The sequence below is a fragment of the Furipterus horrens genome, unplaced genomic scaffold, assembly GCF_987537825.1.
Source record: "Furipterus horrens unplaced genomic scaffold, mFurHor1.1.pri manual_scaffold_13, whole genome shotgun sequence".
Taxonomy (NCBI): domain Eukaryota; kingdom Metazoa; phylum Chordata; class Mammalia; order Chiroptera; family Furipteridae; genus Furipterus; species Furipterus horrens.
Window position 1 is genome coordinate 55602116 of NW_028327183.1, and position 24770 is coordinate 55626885.

General features: G+C 51.9%; 3 protein-coding genes across 3 annotated transcripts in view; all 3 read left to right on the top strand.

Annotated features, from left to right (window-relative positions):
• The window catches only part of LOC149995456 (leukocyte immunoglobulin-like receptor subfamily A member 6), a 48209-nt gene extending 47233 nt beyond the window's left edge, over positions 1-976 (top strand). Inside the window, exon 8 of the mRNA XM_090261158.1 lies at positions 346-976. Within this exon, the coding sequence (XP_090117284.1) occupies positions 346-542 (197 nt within the window). The 3' untranslated portion in view covers positions 543-976. The remainder of the gene's footprint in view (positions 1-345) is intronic.
• Positions 977-13468: 12492 nt separating this feature from the next.
• LOC149995459 (leukocyte immunoglobulin-like receptor subfamily A member 5) lies at positions 13469-16143 on the top strand. Its single transcript, XM_090259235.1, has 6 exons — positions 13469-13515; positions 13636-13671; positions 13856-14140; positions 14285-14590; positions 15661-15720; positions 15858-16143. Exons 1-6 carry the CDS (start codon positions 13482-13484, stop codon positions 15992-15994), a joined length of 858 nt encoding a protein of 285 aa, XP_090115361.1. The 5' UTR covers positions 13469-13481; the 3' UTR covers positions 15995-16143.
• Positions 16144-19558: 3415 nt separating this feature from the next.
• On the top strand, positions 19559-24322 carry LOC149995460 (leukocyte immunoglobulin-like receptor subfamily A member 6). The gene is made up of 7 exons (XM_090261162.1): positions 19559-19715; positions 19932-19967; positions 20138-20422; positions 20574-20885; positions 21102-21383; positions 21684-21983; positions 23842-24322. The coding sequence occupies exons 1-7, from the start codon at positions 19682-19684 to the stop codon at positions 23961-23963; spliced, it is 1371 nt and encodes a 456-aa protein (XP_090117288.1). The 5' UTR covers positions 19559-19681; the 3' UTR covers positions 23964-24322.
• The last annotated feature ends 448 nt before the right edge of the window (positions 24323-24770 follow it).

Genomic DNA, 24770 nt, shown 5'->3' on the forward strand with positions numbered 1-24770 from the left:
GAAAAGCACCCATCAAGTCTGTTAAGATTTCCTTCTTTCGTCTGGAATCACACGGGAGGGGTCCCTCCCCTCCCAGGGCTGAGACTCTCTGTCCTCCAGCCCAGCTGCAGACACCCAGGAAGAGCCCCTCTGTGAGAGGAAGGGACGGCTGCCCTGGGGGAGGGTTCATGGGGAAGGGGACAGCCCGGGAGGTGCGGGATCAGTGGGGAGAGGGACTGAAATCCCCACTGCGTGACCTGGCACCTCCCCTCCCCCTGGGTTAGTGACTTATCTGGGAGCAGGCAGGTCTGCAGCCCTGACATCCCGGGGACCTGCCAGGAGACACACCCCATTCTGTCCCCACAGATGCCACCATGAGGGACCCACAGCCTGAGGAGGGCGTGCAGCTGGACCCTCGGGTGAGATCCCTGCTCCTGTCCAGGCCACCAAGGACCTTCCTGCCGCCCCCTTTACTCCACTGGTCCCTTCCCCGTCCTCACCTCACCTGCTTCTCATTATCGTCCACGCTGACCTCTCCTTCTGGTCACCACCTCTTGCTGTGACTCACTCCTCCCACTTTCCTGTGGCCTCCTGGCCCTCCTAGGTGGTCCCCTGGGCTGGTTTCTTGTCCTCTGTCTGACCTTGTGCAGCCCCAGGTCTCTGGAGGAGGCATGAATAAGTGAACACCCACAGGTTCCAGGGTCCCCCTCACGTGTTCATGCAGCAGCGGTGACAGGGTCACTGGTTACCGGCTGCATTTAGGTGCCAGAGGGCAGCCCTCTCTCCACACTCCTCGTGCTCACCTGTGGGTGGGAGAGACGCAGGCAAGCAGGCAGATGGCATCCTGGAGGGCCAGGGCTGTGAGGGAGAATAAGAGCAGGGGACAGAGTGTGTTGTGGGGGAGGGGCCAGAACAGAGACAACAGCAGGTGCAAAGGCCCTGAGGCAGCACATGCTGCTTCAGCCAGATGGGCCGTGTGGCTGGAGCCGAGTGAGCAACAGAGGCAGTGCATTAGGTTAAGAAACAGATCCATGGAGGTACCAGATGCCCAGGGCTCAGGAAGTCCCTGCAGACGCCATCAGGACAGTGACCCATCTGATCTGCAGTGAACTTGTCACCTTGATGATACGGAGAGAATTGATGAAGGATTTCCACAGTGGCACCAAGGGGACGTGTTTCGGTCTCACTGTCTCTCCAGCAGGTCAGGTCAAAGGACGACCCCCAGGATGTGACCTATGCCCAGCTGAACCATTTGAGCGTCAGACGGGAGACAAGGGCACCCCGTTCCACCCCGTCAGAGGAGCCCCCAGATGAGCCCAGCATGTACGCTGCTCTGGCCGTCCGCTAGCCCAGGATGGACCCAGACCCCACACTCCAGGGAGGGGGCCTGCAGGTACCCCAGAGGGCACAGGAGCTGCCCCCAAGAACACTCAGCTAGTGAACCCAGCCAGCCTGGAGACCTGACATGGGCCCCCAGCAGTCCCTGGGATCCTGCGGGGGTCCCCAGATTTCATAGTTAGTGATAACTAATATCCCCACATTTTGGGAATAAAGCAAACAGACTTCTCAATGACCAATGTGTGAACCAAAATAGAAGTGAAGAGTTTAGATTAAATGATTGTGTAAATATTACGAGTCAAACCTGTGAAGTGAGAACAGTAAAAACCAGGAGTGAATTATCAGAAAATAAAAAGCCTTTAAAAATCACCAGCCTGAGCTACTCTATCAAGGTTTTAGAAAAAGATCTCATCGAACTGTTAGAACCACAGACCACTGGTTAGAAAGCTGTGGCCTGTACACACAATGGAATGAAAATCTGCCGTATGAAATAATGCATCCTTCCATCTGTGACCACCTGGATGGACCTAGAGCGTATCAGGATGAGTGACATAATTCAGACAAAGATTTCACTTATATGTGGAATTTTTAACATCATGCAAACAAACAAAACAAAACAGACCCATAGACAGGAAGAATAAGTGATGGTGGCTGGAGGGGGTGCAGTAGAGGGGTGGATGGCAAGGGGAACACAGTCAGTAATGTGTAATAACTTTGCACAGGATGCGTGCTTACTGGACTTAGCGTGGGAAACACATGGTAAGATCCACAAGTAGAAAATCAGTGCTGTACACCTGAAGCTAATATACTATTGCCTCCGGTTATATTTTAATAAAAGTATTCAATTAAAAAGAACTTGTATTCTCCAGGCCCATCCATGCTGTAACAACACAAAACATCTTGTTTCCTTTTTATGGCTGCGTAGTATTCCATTGAGAAGTACACCAGTCACAGAAAGACAAACACCACATGACTGTTTATATGTAGAATCTAATGGGCAAAATAAACTAACAAGCAAAGCAGAAAAGGATTCATGGGTACCGAAAACAGATTGACAGCTGTCAGGGGGAGGGGATTGGGGGCTGGGAGAAAACGGGAAAGAGATTCAGCAAAGATAAAACAATCCCAGTATGGTGACTAGAAGAGGGGAAAGCATTTGGGGGAATAAATGGTGATGGAAGGAGACTTGGCTTGGGGTGGTGAACACAGAGTATAATTTACAGGTGATGTATTATAGAATTGTACCCCTGAAACTTATATAATTTTATTAACCAATGTCACCCCAATAAAGTCAATTTAAAAAGAAATAAACCCCAGAGCAAAAAGAAAAAGTAATGACAACAAAATGATAGTCTTTTTGTAACAAAATAACAATATGAAAATCTTTTTTATTTTTTTATTTTTATTTTTTCTTTGGTCTTTTTGTTTATTTTTTTTCAAGTATATTTTATTGATTATATTGTTACAATAGTTCCAATTTTTTCCCCTTTGCTCCCCTCCGCCCGGCACCCCCCTTTCCCAACAATCCCCTCTCCAAGTCCATGCCCATGGGTCGTACATACAAGCTCTCCTGCCTCACCCTTTCATATATTCTTTTTCTTTTTAAAAAATAATTAGTTAATTAGTTAAATATTTTAACAATAAAAAATAATCCCTCCCTCTCAGACTTAAGACCCTTTACAATCTTATAAAGGACAATGGACGAAGGTCTCGAGCTCCTCTAGCTACTTCAAGCTGGACATGGTCGTCGTCCTACCTACTCGTGGGGCAAAAAATCCTTAATAAGAGTAGGGGTGTGGAGGGGAGGGTTACTTTCCCACAAGGGGAAGGATCGTGCAGATTCCAGGCTGGTTGGCTGTCTCTGGTCAACGGCATGCTTGGTTTAACAGGCTGGCATCCTCGTTGTATTCTGGGGGCAACAGGGTTAAAGGACATCATTCAATCCATAACCACTAGATGACAAAAGACAGGTATTAATTTTTCAATGTCCCACATTAGGGAAAATAAGGGCTTCTTTGGAGGAAGGTATTCCAGGTACATCTCACCTGTCCAAAACCCTTTTGCCCATTATACTTAGTTTGGACTGAGGGAAATAGTTTAGGTTTCCCCCCTTTCAGGCCTCTGGGCTCTTTCTGTCCAAGCCATTAGGATAGAAAAGAGAAACCAGTTTTAAAGTGAAGCCCACAGACCACCCCGTTCTTCACCAACCCAGCCACTTAGTTCAGCCAAACCATTGAGTCTCAGGAGGCAGCAATGCAGACAGGATTAAGTGAGGCCTATACGTACAGACAATCACTCAGGTAATGAGATCGTAGGCTTATGCCCTTTGAAAACAGAAAACCCATGTTAATTTACGTAACATAACCCACATACAAGTCTCTAAATCTGAAGGACTGTCTTATCGGAAAGACCTCCAGTTGCAAGGCATTTGACATTCTTCTTGCCTGTAAATTAAACATCTTTGATAATGCCACAGACATACTTTAACTTTCAAATGAAAACAAATTTTAAATGAAAAGAAACTTTAAAGATGGTTAGCTGCACTACTTTATAGTCTACCACTGGGCATTGTCATCTTCCTTGAATCTTGATTTTTCTCCCTAAGATTACCCTCCTTGTCATTAAAGGGACTGCATTAAGTCCATTTTTTATTTATCCTGTTCATTTGCATATACACAACAAGAGCAGCAAATGATCGCTTATGATCTGTAGTTCTGCTTTGCTGGAACTTACGCAAGGAACATTTAGGGTGACCTTCAGTCTCCCCTTCAAGGCACAGAAGCAGATCCACATACCTGGCATTCAGCCTTGCCTGTAAACACCTGTCTTTTCCAGGTCCTCCTGGTTTTCCATTGTGCCTTAAGGTCCCTTCTAGCCATCTTTCAGGAAAACAACCTCATTCCTTCCCTGGAAAGATTGCTATGGACCGCTCATCCATCCAAGGTACCAGGCTTTCTATCTCGTGGACTTTTATTACCTTTGAAAGTCAGTCCCAGTTGCTCAGGGCTTTTTGGTAACAACCAAAGCCCAGGCATGTCTCCTTTAGGCATGACTTTCCATTCAAAGTCTTAGTTAAAAAAGAAAAAACAAAACCTCTATTAACAACTGGTCTTATTAGTTTTATGCAAAGGAAGTTAGGTCATTACTTACTTCTTTAGAATGCCAAATTCTGGAGGGATCAGATAGGGAGAAAAATATACAGTGTGAAGGAAAATCCTCATCCTTCTAATATTCACTGAACTTGCATTTCTATTCTTTATATTTTTATTTTTCCCCCCACTAAAAGATTTTCTGTTTGTTTGTTTTTCCATTACAGTTGTCTCACTTTTTTCCCCCTCTTGCTTCCCTGCACCCTGCCCCCCCTTCTCCCACATTCAGTCCCCACCCAGCTGTCCATGTCCATGGGTCATTTATACATGTTCTTTGACTAGACCTTCCCCTTCTGAGCCCTTCTCTCCCTCCCATCTCCCCCTTTGTTACTGTTAGTTTATTCCTCGTTTACATACCTCTGGTTCAATTTTGCTCATTTGTTTGTGTTGTTCATTAGTTTCTTGTAATAGGTGATAGCATAAGGCAATTTTCTTTTTTTGCCAGGCTTATTTCGCTAAGCATAATTCTCTCTAGTTCCAGTCATGTTGTTGCAAATGGTAGAAGTTCCTTCTTTCTTTCAGTACTTATTCATTGTCATTTTACCCCTTTGTACTCGTGTTCCTCTCTGTCTCTCTCTGTTTCTTTATCTTCTTAAAGCAGACCCCTTAGCATTTCTTGCAATACTGGTTTGGTGGAGATGTATTCTTTTAACCTTCTTTTGTCTTGGAAACTCCTTATTTCACCTTCCATTTTGAATGAGAGCCTTGCTGGGTAGAGTATTCTTGGTTGTAGGCCTTTGTTTTTCATTACTTGGAATATATTTTGCCATTCCCTTCTGGCTTGTAGTGTTTCTGCTGAGAAATCTGATGATAGCTTTATTGGAGCTCCCTTGTATGTAATTAGTTGTTTCTCTCTTGCTGCTTTTAGGATTCTCTCTTTGTCTTTGAATGTCGGCATTTTAATTATGATGTGTCTTGAGGTGGGCCTGTTGGAGTTCATCTTCATTGGGACCCTCTGTGCTTCCTGGACTTGCATGATTCTTTCTCTCTTCATGTTAGGGAAGTTTTCTGTCATTAGTTTTTCAAAGAGGTTTTCTATTCCTTGCTTTTCTTCTTCTTTTTCTGGAATTCCTATGATACGGATATTATCACGTTTCATGTTGTCCTGCAGCTGTCTTAGAGCCTCTTCAGTCTTGTTCAGCCTTTTTTCATTTTGTTGCACTGTCTGTGAGTTTTTGTCTACGTTGTCCTCCAGCTCGCTGATCCGATCTTCTGCTTCCTCTAGCCTGTTTTTAATTCCTTCTACTGTGTTCTTCAATTCAGAGATCGTATTCTTCATTTCCTCCTGGCTCTTATTGATAGCTTCCATGTCCTTTTTGATACTGGTATAATTCTCAGTAAGTTCTTTATAGTTCTTCTGGAGTTCACTGTAGTTTTTCTGGAGTTCTTTGTAGTTTCCGCTGAGCTCATTGAGCTTCTCCATAATCGTCGTCGGCAGCCGTCCGTCTCGAGAGACGATGGCGTAGCTTCTTGAGAGTCTATCTGCACCGCCGAGAATGGCTGTGAAGTCCGACTCGGGAGTGACAATCCCTGCCGCACTTGTTACAGGTGAAGGCAGATGGCTGTTGTTGCTGCCGTAGACGCTGCTTCCGCCTCGATCTTTTCTGGACCGCCTCCTCGTTGCGCGCAGCCTCTGCGCGTGACATACCTTGCCTGACCGCGAGCCTCCAGGCTAGGCGGTCGTCTGCTCGAACTTCCCATGTGTTGAGATTGATGGAGCATTGTGTCATGTCCTTTTTGCAGATGTCTTTGAACCGCAGTTTCGGGCGCCCTGTCATCCTCTGGCCTTCTGCTAGCTCGCCGTAGAGGAGATCTTTGGGAATACGGCCTGCATCCATTCTTTTGACATGGCCGAGCCATCTGAGGCGTCTCTCACTAAGAACTGCACACAAACTGCTCATGTTGGCTCGCTTCAGCACCTCGGTGTTGGGGACCTTATCCTGCCAGGTGACATGCAGGACGCGTCGCAGGCACCTCATGTGGAAGCTGATGAGTTTCCTTTCGTGCCTTGCGTAGGTGGTCCACGTCTCGCTGCCATAGAGGAGAGTGCTGAGTATGCAGGCTTGGTAGATGCGCAGTCTGGTTTTCTCAGTGAGGCTGGAATTGTTCCACGCTCGCCGGTTCAGTTTGGCCATAACTGTGGCTGCCCTGGTGATTCTCCGGTTGACCTCCAAGTCGACTGACAATGAGCTCGAGATGGTGGACCCGAGGTAAGTGAAGTCGTTGACAACCTCCAGGGTGTATCCGTCGATGGTGATGCATGGGGGAGTCCCCGTGCCTTGAGCCATAACGTTCGTCTTCGTCAGGCTGATGGCTAGTCCAAACTCCTTGCATGCGTGGGAAAGGCAAGTGACTAGCTGCTGGAGTCCCTCTTCGGAGTGTGATGTCAAGGCTGCGTCGTCGGCGAAGAGCATCTCACGGATGAGCACCTCTTTGACTTTGGTCTTGGCTCGTAGACGGGCCAGGTTGTAGAGCTTGCCATCGGATCTGGTGTGAATGAAGACACCCTCGCTGCAGTCCTTAAAGGCGTATTGGAGGAGCATGGAGAAGAAGATTCTGAACAGCGTAGGCGTGAGGACGCAGCCCTGCTTTACTCCGCTGCTGACTGGGAAGGCCTCAGAGGTTGCGCCGTTGTAGGACACCGTGCTGTGCATGTTGTCGTGAAAGGACATGACCACAGCAAGCAGATGTGGTGGACAGCCAATCTTCCGTAGCAAGCTGAAGAGTCCGCTTCGACTGACCAGATCAAACGCCTTCGTGAGGTCGATAAAGGCGAGGTAGAGGGTTTATGCTGCTCGTGACACTTCTCCTGCAGCTGGCGTATGGAGAAGATCATGTCCACTGTTGATCGGCCAGCTCTGAAGCCACACTGAAACTCTGGGTAGACGCGGGAAGCAAGGGTCTGCAGGCGGGCAAGAGCGACCCGGGCGAATACTTTGCCGACGACGCTGAGAAGAGAGATGCCCTGGTAGTTGTTGCAGTCGCTGCGGTCACCTTTGTTCTTGTACACGGTGATACTGTTGGCGTCTCTCATATCCTGAGGGATTTAACCCTCCTTCTAGCAGCGACAGAGTAGATGGTGGAGCGGCTGTAGCAGGACTGGTTTCCCGCTCTTTAGGATTTCTGGAGGGATTCCGTCGCTTCCTGGTGCTTTCCCGCAAGCGAGGCGGTCGATGGCTTTGCCGAGCTCTGCCGCAGTAGGTGGGGTGTCTAGCTCCTCCATGACTGGTAGGTCTGGGATGGCGTTAAGAGCAGTGTCTGTTACGGTGTTCTTCGTTGCGTACAGCTCGAGGTAGTGCTCTGTCCACCGCCACATTTGCTGTTCCTGATCAGTGATGACCTTACCTGTCTTGGACTTAAGGGGGGCGATCTTGGAGGGGATTGGGCCTGTTGCCTTCTTGATACCCGCATACATTCCTTGTCCGTTGCCTATATCGGCGGCTTCCTGGATGCTACTGCACAGGTTTAGCCAATAGGTGTTGGCACACTGGCGGGCGGTCTTCTGGACTTTGTTCCTGGCAGCCCGTAGAGCTTGAAGTGTACTGGGAGTGGGCGTGGCCTTGTAAGCCAGTAGGGCCTTCCTCTTAGCCTCGATCACGGGTTCCATTTCTTCCCAGTGAGCCTCGTACCAGTCAGCGTTCTTCCGCTCTTTCTTCCCGTAAGCAATAATGGCGGAGTTGTATATGGCGTCGCGGAGATGTAGCCAATTGGATTCGATAATGTCATCTGCCGCCGTTCCCTCGCCGAGTGCATCTTCCATCCTGTTGATGAATTGCTGGGTCTTAACTGGGTTGCTGGCACAACTGGTGTTGATGCGTGGGCGACCCTTCATCTTGGAGTGGTGCAACCTCTTCGGCATTATGCGCACCTTGCTTACCACGAGGGCATGGTCCGTGTCGCAGTCTGCACTGTGGTAGCTGCGGGTGAGGAGGGTGCTGCCAATATCCGTTCTTCTGGTGATGACGAGGTCAAGCTGGTGCCAGTGGCGGGAGCGGGAATGCCTCCATGACACCTGGTGGATCTCGTTGCACTTGAAGAATGTGTTTGTCACGCACAGGCCGTGGTGACACGAAAGCTCAAGCAGTCGCTGACCATTCTCATTGATCTTTCCTCTCCCAAAGTTTCCGAGGCAGGTGGGCCAGGACGTGTGGTCGGCTCCTACTCTTCCGTTGAAGTCTCCAAGGAGATAAAGAGCGTTACTTCTGGGGATCTTGGATAACGCTTCGTCCAGTGCATGGTAGAACTGTTCTTTCTCTTCGGTGGTGGCGCAGAGGGTTGGGGCGTACGCGCTAAGAATGCTGACTGGGCCGAAAGTTGTTGACAATCGGAGGGTAAGTAATCTCTCTGTGCCTCCTGTGGGTGGCTCTATGGAGTTAACAAGCATGTTCTTCACAGCGAACCCAACACCGTGCTGTCTTGGTTGGTCTGGAGACTTCCCTTGCCAGTAGAAGGTGTAGTTGGTTTCTCTGATAGTTCCGTTGTCGGCCAACCGGTTCTCCTGTAGAGCCGCAATGTCGATGTTTAGTCGTGCCAGTTCCCTATCGATGACAGCTGTTTTCCTGGCACCCTTGACCCACGGAAGGTCTGCAGTAAGTCCGGGGCACATGGTCCTGATGTTCCAGCTAGCGAGGCGAAGAGCCGGAGGCTTCTTTCTTGTTGTTTGCTTGGAATTAACTGGTGCGGGTGTTTTGTGGCCCACTTTTCGAGAGGCGCCTCTCTGATCCCCACGCACCCAGTGGGGCAGGCGAGCCATGGCGAGACGGCACCTAATTGGCTGGGGGCTGCCCAGCTTGAGGCGGGTGGTAGCTGTCCAGTGAGGTGCGATGACCTCTCCCACCATCAGAGGAGACCCCTGGCGCTCGTTTCCTTCGCCAATCGGATGAGCTTATAACCGGTATCTGTCTCCTCCCGTGTTGAGTCGACATCTTGCGATGACGCTGGAGTGTCCTCTCCAGTGAAGCTACAAAGCCTGGGCAGGGTGATATGGAGGGCCAGCTGTTGCCCATGCAGCAGACCCCCCCTCTCTTCACAGCTGAAGGGTCCAAGGGGAAAGACAGAGTCAATACAGCTTGGCTTCAGGTGCGCCGCAGGAGTTGCCGGTGTTGACTACAACATCAAACCGCCTTAGGGACTCCGGCTCCGGATTTTCTGTCTGGGGTTTACTCCCTTAGCCTTTCCCCTGAAGAGGTATGCCGCAATGCAGCGGAGGTTTTTTGGAGTCAGAGTTTTCCTTCTCTGATGTGCCCTGACTGGAAGATAGAACCAGCGACACTTAGCTCGCAGGCTGACGCTCAATCCACTGAGCCAAACCAGCCAGGGGGTTCTCTATAATACATGCTTTCAATTCCATATCTGATAGTTGGCTCCCCTCTATTTCATTTAGCACTCCTTCTGGGGACTCTACCTTTCCTTTCGATGGGGTGTTGTTTCTCTGTCTCCCCATTTTTGTGACTCCTATTGTTTGTTGGTGCTTCCTAGAATGATCTGCACTTCCTGGATCTGCCCCTGGTCAGGCCTTTGTTTTTCATTGCTTGAAATAAATTTTCCATTCTCTTCTGGCTTGTAGTGTTTCTGTTGAGAAATCTAATGGTAGCCTTATTGGAGCTCCCTTGTAGGTTATTAGCTGTTTCTCTCTTGCTGCTTTTATTATTCTCTCTTCGTCTTTCAATGTTGTCATTTTAATTAGGATGTGTCTTGGAGTTGACCTTCATTGGGATCCTCTGTGCTTCCTGGACTTGCATGATTTTTCCTCTCGTCAAGTTAGGGAAGTTTTCTGTCATTACTTTTTCAAACAGGTTTTCTACCCCTTGCTCCTCTTCTTCTCCTACTGATTTCTATGATACAGATATTATTATGTTTTATGCTGTCCTGCAGCTCTCTTAAAACCTCTTCATTCTTTTTCAATCTATTTTCGTTTTGTTGCACTGTCTGGGAATTTTTGTCTACGTTGTCCTCCAGCTCGCTGATCTGATCTCCTGCTTCCTCTAGCCTGCTTTTAATTCCTTCTACTTTGTTCTTCAGTTCAGAAATTGTATTCTTCATTTGTTCCTGGCTCTTATCGAAAGCTTCTATTCCTTCTTCATGCTGGTGTAATGCTCTGTAAATTCCTTGTAGTTTCCCTGGAGTTCTTTGTAGTTTTTCTTGAGCTCGCTGAGCTCATTGATCTTCCCCAGAATATCTGTTTTGAATTCCATGTCTGATAGTTTGCTTTCCTCTATTTTATTTAGCACTCTTTCTGGGGATTCTTCCTTTCCTTTTGATGGGGGGGTTGTTTCTCTGTCTCCCCATTTTTGTGACTCTTATTGTTTGTTGCTGCTTCTTAGATTGATCTGCACTTCCTGGATCTGCCCCTGGTGGCGTCAGATCGTGTACCAGTCTGGCCCTAGGCAGCCTGTTGGAGACTTCCAGGGATCTACTGCCTTTGTCTGCCTCCTTCAGTTGTTAATCTATTCAATCTGTGATTTGCCGTCAGGTTTAAGGACCGTGGGTGTGGCAGCTTAATTCCTGTAGGCGGGGCTTTTGCTTCCCCTCAGGCTGACGCCACTCAGAGGGGAATGGTCTGCCTGCAGTACTGGGAATGAGTCAGCACTGGGATCTGGTCCTCTCTGCCTTCCCGCTGTTTGAGCCCAGGGTAAGTAGGGGCCAAAATATTTTTGTACATGATCCGCTTAAGAACTCTTTTTCTCCAGCTGTTTCCAGCTAGCAAGAAATCCTGTGGTTTTTTGCTTTTCACAGCTGGATACTATTTTACTTTCCAGTCTCTTGCTGTAGGTTGGGAAGCCCAGCTGGGGGTTTAGACCCTGCCCTTCTCAGGGGCAACTCCCAGCTGCTGAGCTGTTTCTCAGTCCCTTCAGCTGCCACCGTGGGAGCCCGTTCAGTGCTTTCTCATCTCCGCACTCCCTACTGGTCACGCTGTGATGTAGCGGCATTTCCTATCTCCCCGTGGTTATGAGTTCTCTCCAGCTAGTGTTCAGTTGGTTATTCCAGATGACTTCTCCACGATTAAGTTGTAAATCCAGACTGCTCCTGGGAGGAGGTTAGTGTAGCTTTCACTTACTCCTCCGCCATCTTGGATCTCCCTATTTTTCCCAGATATTTAAACATGCTTAGATTAAAATGAGTTCCATATACTCCTAGTGTTTTCTCAGAAATCTTAGTCCCATTAATGGCTCTGTAGACAGCCTTTCACACCACCAGGTGTCGTTTGGAGGGTTTCTTCTTGATGTCCATTCCTGTTGGAAATGAACTTCCCACACGTCCATTTGTCCACAGAGAGTTTGATGTCCTGATATTCAGACCTGAAAGGGCTAACGTGCCCCACCCCGTCGTGTGCGCTCACCAAACTTAGCATCTGACCATGTTGTGCCTGGAAAAAGATGGTTCCAGCCCTGGCTGGCGTGGCTCAGTGGATTGAGTGCTGTCCTGTGAATCAAAGGGTCGCAAGTTTGATTCCCAGTCAGGGCACATGCCTGGGTTTCAGGCTGGGTCCCCAGTTGGGGGCATGTGAGAGGCAACCACACATTTATATTTCTCTCCCTTTCCTTTTCCCTCCCTTACCCTCTCTCTGAAAATTAATAAATAAAATATTTTTTAAAAAACGGAAAGATATGGTGGCTCCAATGTGAGCCTCACACAAGCCTGCCCAGACACCCATGTCAGATGACACTGAATTGACTCAGCTTCACACACACAGGGGACATGGCTCAGTGCTGACCATGGGCCGTCAGTTGGCAGAGATATCCCAGCGTCAACCCCCAAAGATGGGGAGGGGAAAACACTTCTTCCAACTGCCTTCTTGCCCCAAGTCCCCTCCCTGCGTGGGAGTGCCCGGCAGATATTTTTCTGACCACAGAGTGGAGTCTCCCATTGGATGACCCCTAGCTCATGCCAGGCATTGGCGGCCACTCAGCTTTGGCCTGTTTTATTTGTGGTAGGTGCCTGTGATACTGGGAACTTTTACTTCTCACTTTTCTGCATTGAGCCTGGTGTGTATTTCAGAAATTAGGAGCACATGGGGGACCTTCAGGGGGCCTGTCCACCGTCCACCCTGACTGTAGAGTCAGGTACCTTGACCCTCTCATTTCTCAGCCCACACATCTTCATCGGATCTGTAAATCAGCAAGGACGGGTCCCTCCATGTCCCAGGCACAGCTACCACAGTCACTCTAAGGAGTGGGGGTTCATGACAACACGTTGCAGGTGGGGAAACTGAGGCCCAGAGACCGAGTATTACTGCTCAATAACACAAGGGCAGTGGATGGTGGAGGAGCATTTAACTAAGAATGAGCTTTGTCACCCAAATGAGTGCATTAACCCACTCATTGTCCTCAAGGGGTGAAGACCAGAGGGCAGAACGCAGAGTGTGGGGACAGCTCTGCCCAGGGGACGGGCTCAGAGGAGCAGGAGTGAGTCAGGCTGGTTTCCTGGAAGGAGTGGGTGGACGCTGTTGCCAAGAAAAAGGAGAAGTTCATGAGGGGCTGTGGTAGAAAGAGAAGCCACACTCTGGGGCCAGGGCAAGGGGTGCGTGTCCTTCTGCTCCTTCCCTGCATGTGCCCTTGGTGCTCATGGTCACAGTGACACTGGACCTGCCTGCACAGCGGGAGGGAGACGTGTCTCTGTCGTCTGAGCTCTGCAGGCACAGGGACCATGTCTTCCTGAAGCACCTGCAGGGCCAGGTAACCAGTGTCCATGGGAAGGACGCACAGGCAGATGCTGATGGACAGCTGAAGGGGAGGGGGCCCCGTGGGGTAGACTCTGACCTGGAAGGATGTGCCCTAAATCACCTCACCTGCAAGGAGCATCCCAGAAGGCTCAGGGTCTGTTTCCAGCTCCATCATGGGAATGAGGGCCGGGTTCCTGGGGAGACCCTGTTCCCCTTTCTGAGAGGCTGCTGACGTGACACCCTCATGACAGGGAGGGCCAGCCTCCCAGTGGCCACACCCTGTGTGTCTGTCTACCCTGAGGACACCGGGGTCTCTTCCTTCTGCACAGCGGCGTCCAGAGAGGAGAGACAGCATGGCCCCCACCCTCACGGCCCTGCTCTGCCTGGGTGATATGTGAGGAGGGGGAGGGGAATCCCTGCTCTGCCAGGACCCAGGACTCGGGGCTCACGGGGAGGAGGGTCCCTCTCAGAATTCAGGGCAGGTCTCTCACAGCGCCACTCTTCCAGGGCTGAGCGTGGGCCTTCAGACCCCAGTGCAGGCAGGTGAGTCTCCCCAGGTGTCCCAGGTCCCTGTCCTCACTGGGGACAAGGGGCTACCCCTTGGGAGGTTGGGGTGGAGAACAGCAGGTCTGGGCTGACGGATGAAGAACAACTGACGTGTTCGGGGCTGACAGCTGGGCACTAGGGTTGGGAAATGACTTCTGACCCAGCCCCTGATTCCTTCCAGGGACCCTCCCCAAGTCCATCATGTGGGCTGAGCCAGGCCCTGTGATCCTCTGGGGGAGCCCTGTGACGATCTGGTGTCAGGGGACCCTGGAGGCTGAGGAGTACCGTGTGGACAGAGAGGGAAGCCCAGTGCCCTGGGACAGAAACAAGCCACTGGAGCCCGGGAACAAGGCCAAGTTCTCCATCACATACATGACAGACCTATACGCAGGGGTCTATCGCTGTTACTACCTCAGCCCCGCTGGCCGGTCAGAGCGCAGAGACCCCCTGGAGCTGGTGGTGACAGGTGAGAGGACACTCAGGGGTCCCAGTCTCAGGCTCTGCCCTCAGGAAGGGGGTGTTCTCAGGGTGTCTCCCCCTTACAGTTCAGCCCTGGGGGACATGCGGGAGGTGTGATCCCCATTTAACTCTCTGCCTCCTTCTCTCCTAGGATCCTACATCAGCAAACCCAGCCTCTCAGCCCTGCCCAGCCCTGTCGTGACCTCAGGAGGGAACAGGACCCTCCAGTGTCGCTCATGGGAGGGATTTGACAGGTTCATTCTGACTAAGAAAGGAGAGGACAGGCTCTCCTGGACCCGGGACTCACAGATACAGCCCAGTGGGCACTTCCAGGCCCTGTTCTCTGTGGGCCCCGTGACCCCCGGCCGCAGGTGGACGTTCAGATGCTACGGCTGTTACAGGAACACGCCCCATATGTGGTCACAGCCCAGTGATGCCCTTCAGCTCCTGGTCTCAGGTGAGGACAACTCATCCTGGCCCCTGAGTGACTTAGTGGGGAGGCAGGTCTCAGGGGCAGCCCTGGTGGCAGGTCAGGGGAGGAGGTGCCAGGGTTCTGGGCCCAGAGGCCCTGGGAGTGAGAAGCAGTGAGAGCGGGAGGCTCAGGGAGGGCGACGGGTCCTCACGGGGCTGCTCAAGCCCCTCCTCCCCGTTCAGAAATCAGCTCAACGGTCACGTCCAAGGAAGACCTTCACTCCTGACCCTGCCCAGCGCAGACCTGCCTCCTTGCACCTGATATAGTCTCCTTCCCTCAGTGCGCATGTGTGTGTGTGTGTGTGTGTGTGTGTGTGTGTGTGTGTGTGAGTCTGACCAGCATATTTCATCCTGTGTGGATTCACATGTTTGCTACTTATCTGCTCAGCCACAGAAAACCAGAAATGCTGTCATAATGACGTACTGACTCAGCACTAACTTTTGCAAATAATACAAATAGATCTGTGTGTGCTTGTATGTGAAAGAGTGTATATGTGCGTAGATATGTGCATACATGTAAATTACATACAAGCATAATAAACTCGCACACATATCCTATGTTGGCAGTCCTGACTAGGGGAAGAATTATTACCGATGGATTAAATAATTATGAAACACCAGGTGAATGGAATGAACTTGTTAAAAAGGGGGTCAGGCCCAGACCCTCAATCCGATGGGCTCCTGACATAGGAATCCAAGACCACCATCCCCTCATTCCAATACCTGCAGCCTCAGCTATAGAATAAGTGGGCACTCTCCTCCCAAAGCAATTAAATAACATGGTCCTGGGTCCCTGACTGAAACCAGAACAGAGGAGAGATGCATTGAATAGGAGAGAAAACTGTTTTGAATGTGGGGAACCACCAAAATAGGTTCCACCAGGACAGAGAAATGGGGATCTGCATTTGTGTGAGCGACAAGGATTCCAGAGGGCACCTTCCTCCGCAGAGAGAGGTGTCACTAAGGACAACACAGAGCCTATTTTGCGAGAAGCGGGTATTAGATCTGAGAACGCAGGGACAGGCTGGGTCAGGTCCTACCTTTTGTCATTCTCAGGAGCAGCCGGCACCATCAGCCCATCACAGACCAGCCCAGGTACCAGGAGTGGGGAGCAGGGTAAGTCCTCAGTGACGGGGCTGGGGCAGAGGGTCATGTCCTGTCATAGGGACGCAGGTGTTCTGGGAGGACAACCATGATTCGGGGGTGACTTCTATCTTTCTTATTTCTGTGACCTGTTTCCCCACAATCCCTAGCCTCCCACCCCCAGGACTACACGGTGGAGAATCTCATCCGCATGGTCGTGGCTGGTCTGGTCCTGGTGGCCCTCGGGGTGCTGCTGTTTCAGGCTCGTGACTGTGAGAGGAGGGCCCACGCTGCAGCCGGGACGTGAACACAGAGGGGACGGGCACCGTTCAGAGTGGGGGAGCGTGGAGCCCATCTGATGTCCCAGGACGTGGTGAGCGACAGTCTGGGCCGCAGCTGGGGAACTGCTGCTGAGATCGTCCAGGGGAGCAGACGTGGATGGTGACATATGGGGGCAGGAAAGATGAGCCATCTTTCTGGTGAGACGCCTCCTCCATCCCACTGTGGGGCTGTGCCTCCCAGTCATCACAGACACCCATTGACTGTCCTTCTGTTCTCACTCCAGTGGCATGACGGTCACCCACATGGCTGGTTTGGATTCACATCTACACACTTCTTCATGCTGGATCCCATTCATACGACTAAATGTTGTGTCTTCATAGCCTGAATGTTTTTTTAAATGTAAGGAACAAACTATGGGCACCTGCCATATTGTGAGTGAACATCAAACTTTTTCAGTTAAATAAAAATCTAAACACAAAAGGTCCCATTTCTGTGATTTTATATGAAATGTCCAGGAGAAGGGAGCCCATTGAGACAGAAATCAGGTGGTTTCTCGGGGGCTGACGTGCAGGAGAGACGGGAGCCAGGCACCTTGCTGTTTTCCTTTCGGGCATGAAAACCTTGAAACTAGAGAGACGTGATGGTGCAACACCGTGAATTTACTAAACTCCAGGGAATTCTATGCTTTAAAAGCCTCAATTCTATGTTACATGAATTTTACGTCATCAGAAACAAATGCAAGTCAACCACATGGTTCCCTGTGGGTCCCTTTTACCTTAGAAGTTGTCCCCTGTCCACATGCCGTTTCATGGGAGGCGGGAGACCCCAGGTCTGAGATGCCCTCAAGGCCCAGTGCTAAGGGCTCAGCCCCATGGTGGGAGCCCACCCTCATTCCAGGGTGTGGGGGTGCAGGACCCAGGGTGGGCAGCATGTTCCTGTGTCCTTTCCATCTGTGCTCACCTGCCATTCAACCAAGAATGGGCCACAGCCCTTGCAGGTTGGGGGGAGGGAGGGATAAGCCTGTGGCTCCCAAGCAGTCCTTCCTGCACAAGTCCCACTGCCCGCATCTCAGTCAGGCCCCAGAAGTGACACCAGATGGAGGGTCTTCATGTCTCGGTCGCTGCTGCTCCTCACAACCATGAGAGCTGAGCTTCCAACTTCTCCGCGATGAGGAAGATAGAGTGGAAGTTACTGGTCAACACAGACGGTCAGTAAGTACTTCTCCATGTTGTAAATCACAGCCTCTGAACTGCCCGCACCTGGTGTCTCTGCCCAGCGTGTGGGATTGGAATCAGTGTCAGGTGGGGAGTCCCTCACGCACAGAGAAGGGCAGCGAGGAGGAGATGGGCCTCAGAGCACAGGATGGCAGAGACGGAGAAGGTCTCCTGCTCACAGACACACGGGAGTGAGAGAGAGGAAGTGTGAGGGGGACACAAACACACACCCAGCCCAGGGCGGGGCGGCTCCCGCTGTGGGTCAGGCCACAGTGTCACCACGGCTCCCCAGCTTTCTGCTCCTTCCTGGGGTCCTCAGTCCTAAGACAGCCCCATGGGCCCCTGCAGGCAACCCTGGCGGAGATTGGATGGGCCCTCCATCTTTCCACCGCTCCCCTCACCCTAGGGGCACGCCCACACCTCTGACCCCAGCCCTTCTTTCACGGACCAGTTCACCACCACCATCCCCTCAGCTGAATACCCAGACCTCCTGTGGATGTGATTCCGTCACCCTCCTCTCTGGCCTCCTGCAGACCCTCCCACCCAGAGGAGGTGTTTTCCTCTCGTGGACCTGAGCGCACCTGTCCTGGCCCCTCCCCTGCACGGAGTCTTCCCATAGGGGTCCCCTCGCTGCAGCTACACCCAGTCTCTCCCCCTGACAGTGCCTGTGGCTTACGAGTGGGCTGAGCCCAACTCTCCACCCCAAGCAGAGCCACCTCCCCCCTGTAGAGGGCAGCTTTCTGTGCTATTGGGAACTGTAGCCCCACTGTGCCCTAGGCCTTGCAAAAGGCCTGTAAACCTCAACCGGAAAACTGGGAAGGCTGGAGGCAGGCATGGCCCAATAGTTGCACCAAGGGTTCCCGTGGGAAGTCAGGCTTGAAGTATGTACATGACGCTATGAAGCTTGCCCTGCTCTGTGTATCTCCTCCTTAACATAAACAAAATGTCCAAAGTCACAGGCAGAAAAAGTGTATGAAAATCTGCACCTGGTAATTTTCTGACACAAGAATCCCGCGCACCTTGACCTAAACCAATCACTGTGCTCCTTCCGTTGTTATCTGTAATCCCTAGAAGTTAATAGTAACCAAAGCCTTTGGGGTTAAGTGGTGACTTGTGTATCCTGACTGTACCCTTCTCAATAAAAGGCACAAGGAAAAGGAGTTCAGGACTTTTCTCCTCTAGAGAGAACTGCCGCCTTTGTTCCTCCCAGACAGAAATCAGTGTCCGGGTCACCTCAGTTCTCCGCACCCACGATCCTGAAACCTCTGCAGGATAGAGAGTTTCCACCAAGCCGGGGCGCGTCCCCATACCTGCCAGCAAACCAGACCCATCCCAGTGACCACCCCCCTCCCCAAACCCTCACACCTGGGTTGTGTCCACACGGTGCCTTGTCGTGGTGCCCCCTGATTCAACCTGCTCAGAGCAGACGCCTCGGCACACGTCCCAGACCAGATAATGACAAAGATGTCCCCCGGCAGCCTCTCACGCAGCTTCAAATGTACTTCTGTTGTGGGATTTGTGTTAGGTTTTCATGAGAAATGCTCATAAACCGCTGAGAGGACTGAGCAGCTCATTCCATGGGGGTGAGAAGGGGTTGGAGTTTCATCAGTTTATCACCCACCCCCACCCGTGCAGTCTGTTCCCCACGGAACAGAATGTTCTTGAAGCAGCCATCTGCCCACACACCCCAGTAATGAACAGGCTTCCAATACCTTAAAGACAAGCCCAGGAGCACCTGCTGGGAGCAGAGGCCCGTGTGACAGGGCACAGCACACGCTGGTGACTACATGTCCATAGAAGTACCACCCCCTTCCTCAGCGTCCTGTGCTGGCCCCCAGGGTGTCCCGGTCCCTCCCTCACCAGCAGGTCCCCACACTCCATGACTAAGGTGCCAGAGGCCCCTGATTCTTTCTGTCCTGTTTTTCTCCTTCTCAACAAATTATAGAAATGACACCCACATCACCCACTGCCTACACACTGTGCTGCCTGGTGTCACTGATCAGCACTGAGAGTGTTCAGGGGGGAGAGGTCACCTCCCCCAGTGAAGTTTATGCAGGACAGTCAACTGCTCAGGAAACATCTGTTGGTTGCGGGGTTGGAGAAAAAGGGGAAGCAAATTTGCATTTAGAGTCTGGGGAAAGGGAAGTGAAATTCCCAAGGTCACGTGGGTTTGAGAAAAGGAAGTCGAAGCTACAACAGAAATTGGGCTGCTCCTGAGTCCTGCCCTGTGTCCTCTCCCCTCCTGTCCTGGGAGAGGTGTCACCCTCTGGATTTGGGTTCCCATGAGGTGGAGGCAGGCGTGTGGGGTCTGCTGAGACACATTCTGGTTTCAAACTCCCAGAACCTGCTGTCTCCTCAACCAGATTGTGGCAGGGAAGGAAACTGTGACTCATCCCACAGTCCAGGACCTCGTCACACCCTGTGTGTCTGTCTGTCCTGCTGGGCTCTGTGGACCTCATATGCCATCTTGACCACGGGGAACCCTGGGAGACAGCGCCATGACCCCGACCCTCACTGCCCTTCTCTGTCTCGGTGAGTTTGGGATAAAAGGGAAGGATGGGTCCCCTCACCTCCCAGATCTTCTTCCCCAAAAGGACCCAGGACCGAGGAGGCTCAGTGGGGACAGAAGTCCTGGGGGGAGGAGAGGTGTGCTCAGCCCCGGGTCTGACCCCAGTGCTCAGGGGCCAGAGCAGCTCTGGAGCTCCTGTGTGTGTGGAAGGGGGACAATCTCACCCGACTCTCTTCCAGGGCTGTGTCGGGGCCCATGGGACCAAGCCCAGGCCGGTGAGTCGCCCCCCAAACCTGCTGCTTCAGCCCCAAATCACCACTGGGCAGCTGGGGGCACACATGGGTCTAGGCTGATGAGGACCAGTCTAGGAGGGGCCCTGGGGTTACAGCTTGGGAAACTGAGGGGACAAGGACATCCCAAGACTCCAGGTCTGCTTCCCTTCCAGGAGTCCTCCCCAGGCCCTCCATCTGGGCTGACCCAGGCCCCATGGTCAGCAAGGGGGGCCCTGTGACCATCTGGTGTCAGGGGCCTCTGCAGGCGGAGGGCTACGCTCTGTATCAAAACAAAAGCACTGAGCCCGTGGACACGAGGACCCCACGGGTCCCCAATGTGAAGACCGGGTTCCTCATTCAGTCCGTGGGCGCACACCACGCAGGGCTATACCAGTGTGCATACAGTATAGGGAACACAGTGTCTGAGTGGAGTGACCCACTGCTCCTGGTGGTGACAGGTGAGGGGGAACCCGGGTCCCCTCCCCACTGCAGGCTCCTCCTCAGAGGCTGAAGGGAACAGTGTGGTTTTAGGGGCCTCACCCCTCACAGCCCACACCTGGGGAAGGTGGGGTGATGGTCCCTTCACCTCCTGTCCTCCTTCTCCCTCAGGAGTGGACGAGGCCCCCTCCCTCTCAGCCCAGCCAAGCCCAGTGGTGGCCGTGGGAGGGAACGTGTTCCTCCTGTGCAGATCACGGAACATCACGGGCACCATGTATCTGCTGACGGAGGGAGGGACTGACCCACCCCGAAGCATGGAACCCGAACTGAGGTTCTCTGCTGGGAGGTGGTGGACCCAGGCCACCTTCCCTGTGGGCCCCGTGAGCTCCTCCCATGGGGGGACCTACAGATGCTACAGCTCTTCCAGCTCCTACCCCAACCTGCGGTCACACCTCAGTGACCCTCTGCACATCGAGGTCACAAGTGAGGTGGCCCACACTTGTCTTCTGTTCTTTCCTGTAACCAAGTAACTGATCTGAACCTTGTGCCTAGTAGAGCCCTGGGGGTCGTGGGGTCAAGGACACTGGTGTGTTGGGGACAGATCACAGGGGGAGGCTCAGGGAGGGACCAGGAGAACTCTCCCTGCGGCCCCGTGGGTGGTGGGTGTGTCCCCTGGGTGCTGATGACCCCCCTCCCCAGGCGTGTACAGGGCGCCCTCCCTCTCGGCCCAGCCGGGCGCACTGCTGCTGCGAGGAGACAGCCTGACCCTCCAGTGTCGCTCAGAGCCCGGCTGTGACAGATTTGCTCTGACCAAGGACGCGGGGCCCCCAGGTCCCCAGGGTCTCAGTGGGCAGCCCAGCCCCGACTTCCCCCTGGGCCGGGTGAACCTCACCCACGGGGGCCAGTACAGGTGCTACTGCGGCCACAGCTTCTCCCACGCGTGGTCGGCCCCCAGCGCCCCCCTGGACACCCTGATCGCAGGTGAGGACCCTGCACGGCCCTGTCCTGTCTGCTCAGGGCTCAGCCCAGGGTCACTGCGGGGGTGTGGGGTTCAGGTGAGGGACCTGGAGCAGAGGCTTGGAGGGGCTGAGATTTAGGGGGAGGAGTGAGGAAGGGGGAGTTCAGGGCATGGGGATGAAGGAGACCCTCCCAGAGGGACAGAGAGGAGCTGCGAGGGGTCCCAGACAGTGTCCCTGGGGAATGACATGGTTCCTCAGCTCAGGGCCAGGGGCAGGGAGTGCAGGGGGGCTCTATGCACATCACACCCCTCCTCCTCCCCAGGACTGTACACAAAACCCTCCCTCTCGGCCCAGCCGGGGCCCTCAGTGCCCGTGGGAGCAAACGTGACCCTGCGGTGTGGATCCGAGGTCGGGTCTGACACCTCCCACCTGCACAGGGAGGGGTCCCTGGATACTCCCCGGCAGCTTCATCTGCAGTACACGGCGGCCCCCTCTCAGGACAACTTCATCATTGGTCCTGTGACCTCCGGCCAGAAGGGGACCTACAGGTGCTACAGCTCACTCAGCACCTCCCCCTACCTGCTGTCACACCCCAGTGATGCCCTGGAGCTCACGGTCTCAGGTGAGGGACTCCTACCCTGTCCAGTGGGGGAGCAGACTGTCCCAGGAGAGGTCTGGGCTGGGATGGGGAGAAAAGAGAAACAGTGAAGTCACCAATAGGGGGAATCTCACCCACATAAAGAGACGGAGAAGATGGGGTGTCCCCACCCTCTCTAGGCCTCACCCCGTCTGAGGATCCAGGAGGTACTGGGCGTGTGCATGGAGCAGACTAAAGAGTGTGAAGGGCCAACATTTGGAGAAAGTAAATAGGACTGTAAGTGACATGAAGAGGCAGCACAGTCCCACTTCCTCCTCTGGTCATTGTTTCAGGCAGCATTTAGGGTTCACAGACCCTCACCCACATGAGCAAACTGTATGTCTATGGGGTAGCGGAGTGCTCCTAGCCAAGCAGACACACAAAGTCCACCTGTCTTGGGCTAGATTCTGAGTTTATGCTTCAACACATCACATATTTACAGAAGGGTTTGTTTCTAATATCCCGGGGATTACGGTGAAGGCTTAAGGATGGGACCGCATGTCTCAAGTAGCTCTGAGGTCACTGGGTCTTGTGTGGTCAGTGTGAGAGGAGATGCATGAAGGGGAAGATGCCCAGCTCGGGTGGGGAGCAAAGAGCAGGCGCCATGCCTGCCTCTGTCCGTGGTGCTGATTCCCGGGTCCTGCATCATCCCGGCACCTGTGCACTGAGGCCCACAGGGGAAGACAGAGTAAAGGGGCCTCTCGTTTCTGGGTCAGGGTGATTGAGGATCCACTGGGAGTCTAGGCTGAAATGGAGTCAGCTCAGCCCCCTTGAGACGGTCCCAGTGACAAAATTCTACCGTATCTGGGACTTGGTCCTCTCATGTTTCAAAGCAGAAGCCGATTCTGCCTGGTATTTAAAAAGCTAAATCAGTTGACAGAATTGGTGCCAGTGAACCCTTGTGGGATATACAGCAAGAGTCCACTCTGAGCATGTCCTGTCTCCTCTGGGGACCAGTGTCATTACGTGGGCGTGGAGAGATGGCAGGATTTCTGCTCAGTTTCCATGAGCACCAGGTTGTTAGCTGAATTGGGTCATTTTCCAAAACACCTCTCACAGGAAGTCGTGTCAGTGCCCCTCCACCTCCAAGATTTCCCTGTATTTCCTGGAATTTTATTTGTCACATAATCAGAGTTTACCTTGTGTGTACAGAGGCCTGTACATTCATGCAGGTATCTATCTAAATATTTTATTTTGTCATTTTGCTAGTTTCTTATGATCTATTAGACAACAAAATGAATGAACACTTATGGGTTATGTTAGTGCACGATCCAAAAAAATTGTGGATTATACATATTCCATCATTTATTTTTGAAAGAATGATAGGAAGAAGAAAGAGTTGTCAAGTGGAAATTATATTTCTAAGTCACAAATAAAAGATGCTAGCTGAGGTAGAGTAATGAAAAGGCAGACCCAGCCCTTCATTTCTTCATGTCCTGACTTTCAGAATAAATTACAGTCCCCCAAGTTCATCTTTTCTTTCTAATAAAATGCAAGGTAAGACACCCAAGATGCTCGCCTCAGGGACAGTGATGGGCACTGTTAGTGTAAGAGACCCATTTAAGATCAGAAGAGGTGACAAGTATTTCTACATTTCCTCACTTACATCCTATGTTTTCTTTTCCTTTGGAGTAGCTGATACTCTGGGATGATCACAAAACTATTCAGATGCCAAGACTCGAGTATAGGAGAAAATCTCAGTTATGAGGTTGGGCTCAGGATGTCGAACCTGTCAATGAAATGCAGGTGCCCTGGTGGACATCCAGGGGAACTGGGGTGATTTGAGTCTGCCCTGACCTCTATGACCTCTTTACCCCCATTTTTTTTGCCTCCCCCCTCCAAGACTACACGGTGGAGAATCTCATCCGCATGGGCATCGCTGGCTTGGTCCTGGTGGCCCTCGGGGTGCTGCTGTTTCAGGCTCAAGACAGTGAGAGGAGGGCCCACGCTGCAGTGAGGACGTGAATGCAGAAGACAAGTCCACCATTTGATGAGGTAGATTCTTGAAAATAAATCTTGTTGAGCAGGAAGTTCTCAAAAACATGTGGAGCACAAAGTGAGGGACCTGACTGTTCAGAACATCAACAGCAGTACAAGTTGCTGACATGATGAAATATGTCTTAAGCGTTGCCTGTAGAGACTCTGGTGCTATTGAACTGCGGACATGTCCTCCCACCATTACTGATTTTCATTGAATGATTCCCTTCCCTTCTCACTCCAATGGCATGAGGCTACATGTGTGTCTGCTTTGGATCCACACCTTCGTGCTCTGGTTCACTTTCCCATGTGTGAGTCTACATGCTTCCTTATTTCTATTAGGCACATCCCTCAATGTAGACTGCTCTTCAGCTCAGAGCACAGTCTGTTTCAGAGAACTGAATACATGGATACAAGTAGGGTCTTGTTTTAAAACATAGCATCCTGATTAGGACAGATAAATCTGAAATCATTGCTAAAAATGTCCTCTGGACCCAACGAGCCCTTGTGTCCTCATCAGATAATAGTTTCTTCAGAAATGTCATCGGTTTGAATGAGACATTGAGGTTTAAAGTGAAACTCAGAGAGTGGACTGTAACCCAACTCTCTGAAATAATAATTTTTTAAAGCCTGGATTTGTGCTCCCTGGCACTGCGTGTTCTCTCTGCTTCTCTGCAAAACACCCAGCTGTTAGCCTCTACGGCTGTAGCAGACGCCATCCTCACCACGTTTTCCTGAAACTCCCCATATCCGTTGGCTTCTCTCTTTCTAGCCTCAATGTATCTTATTGTCTAA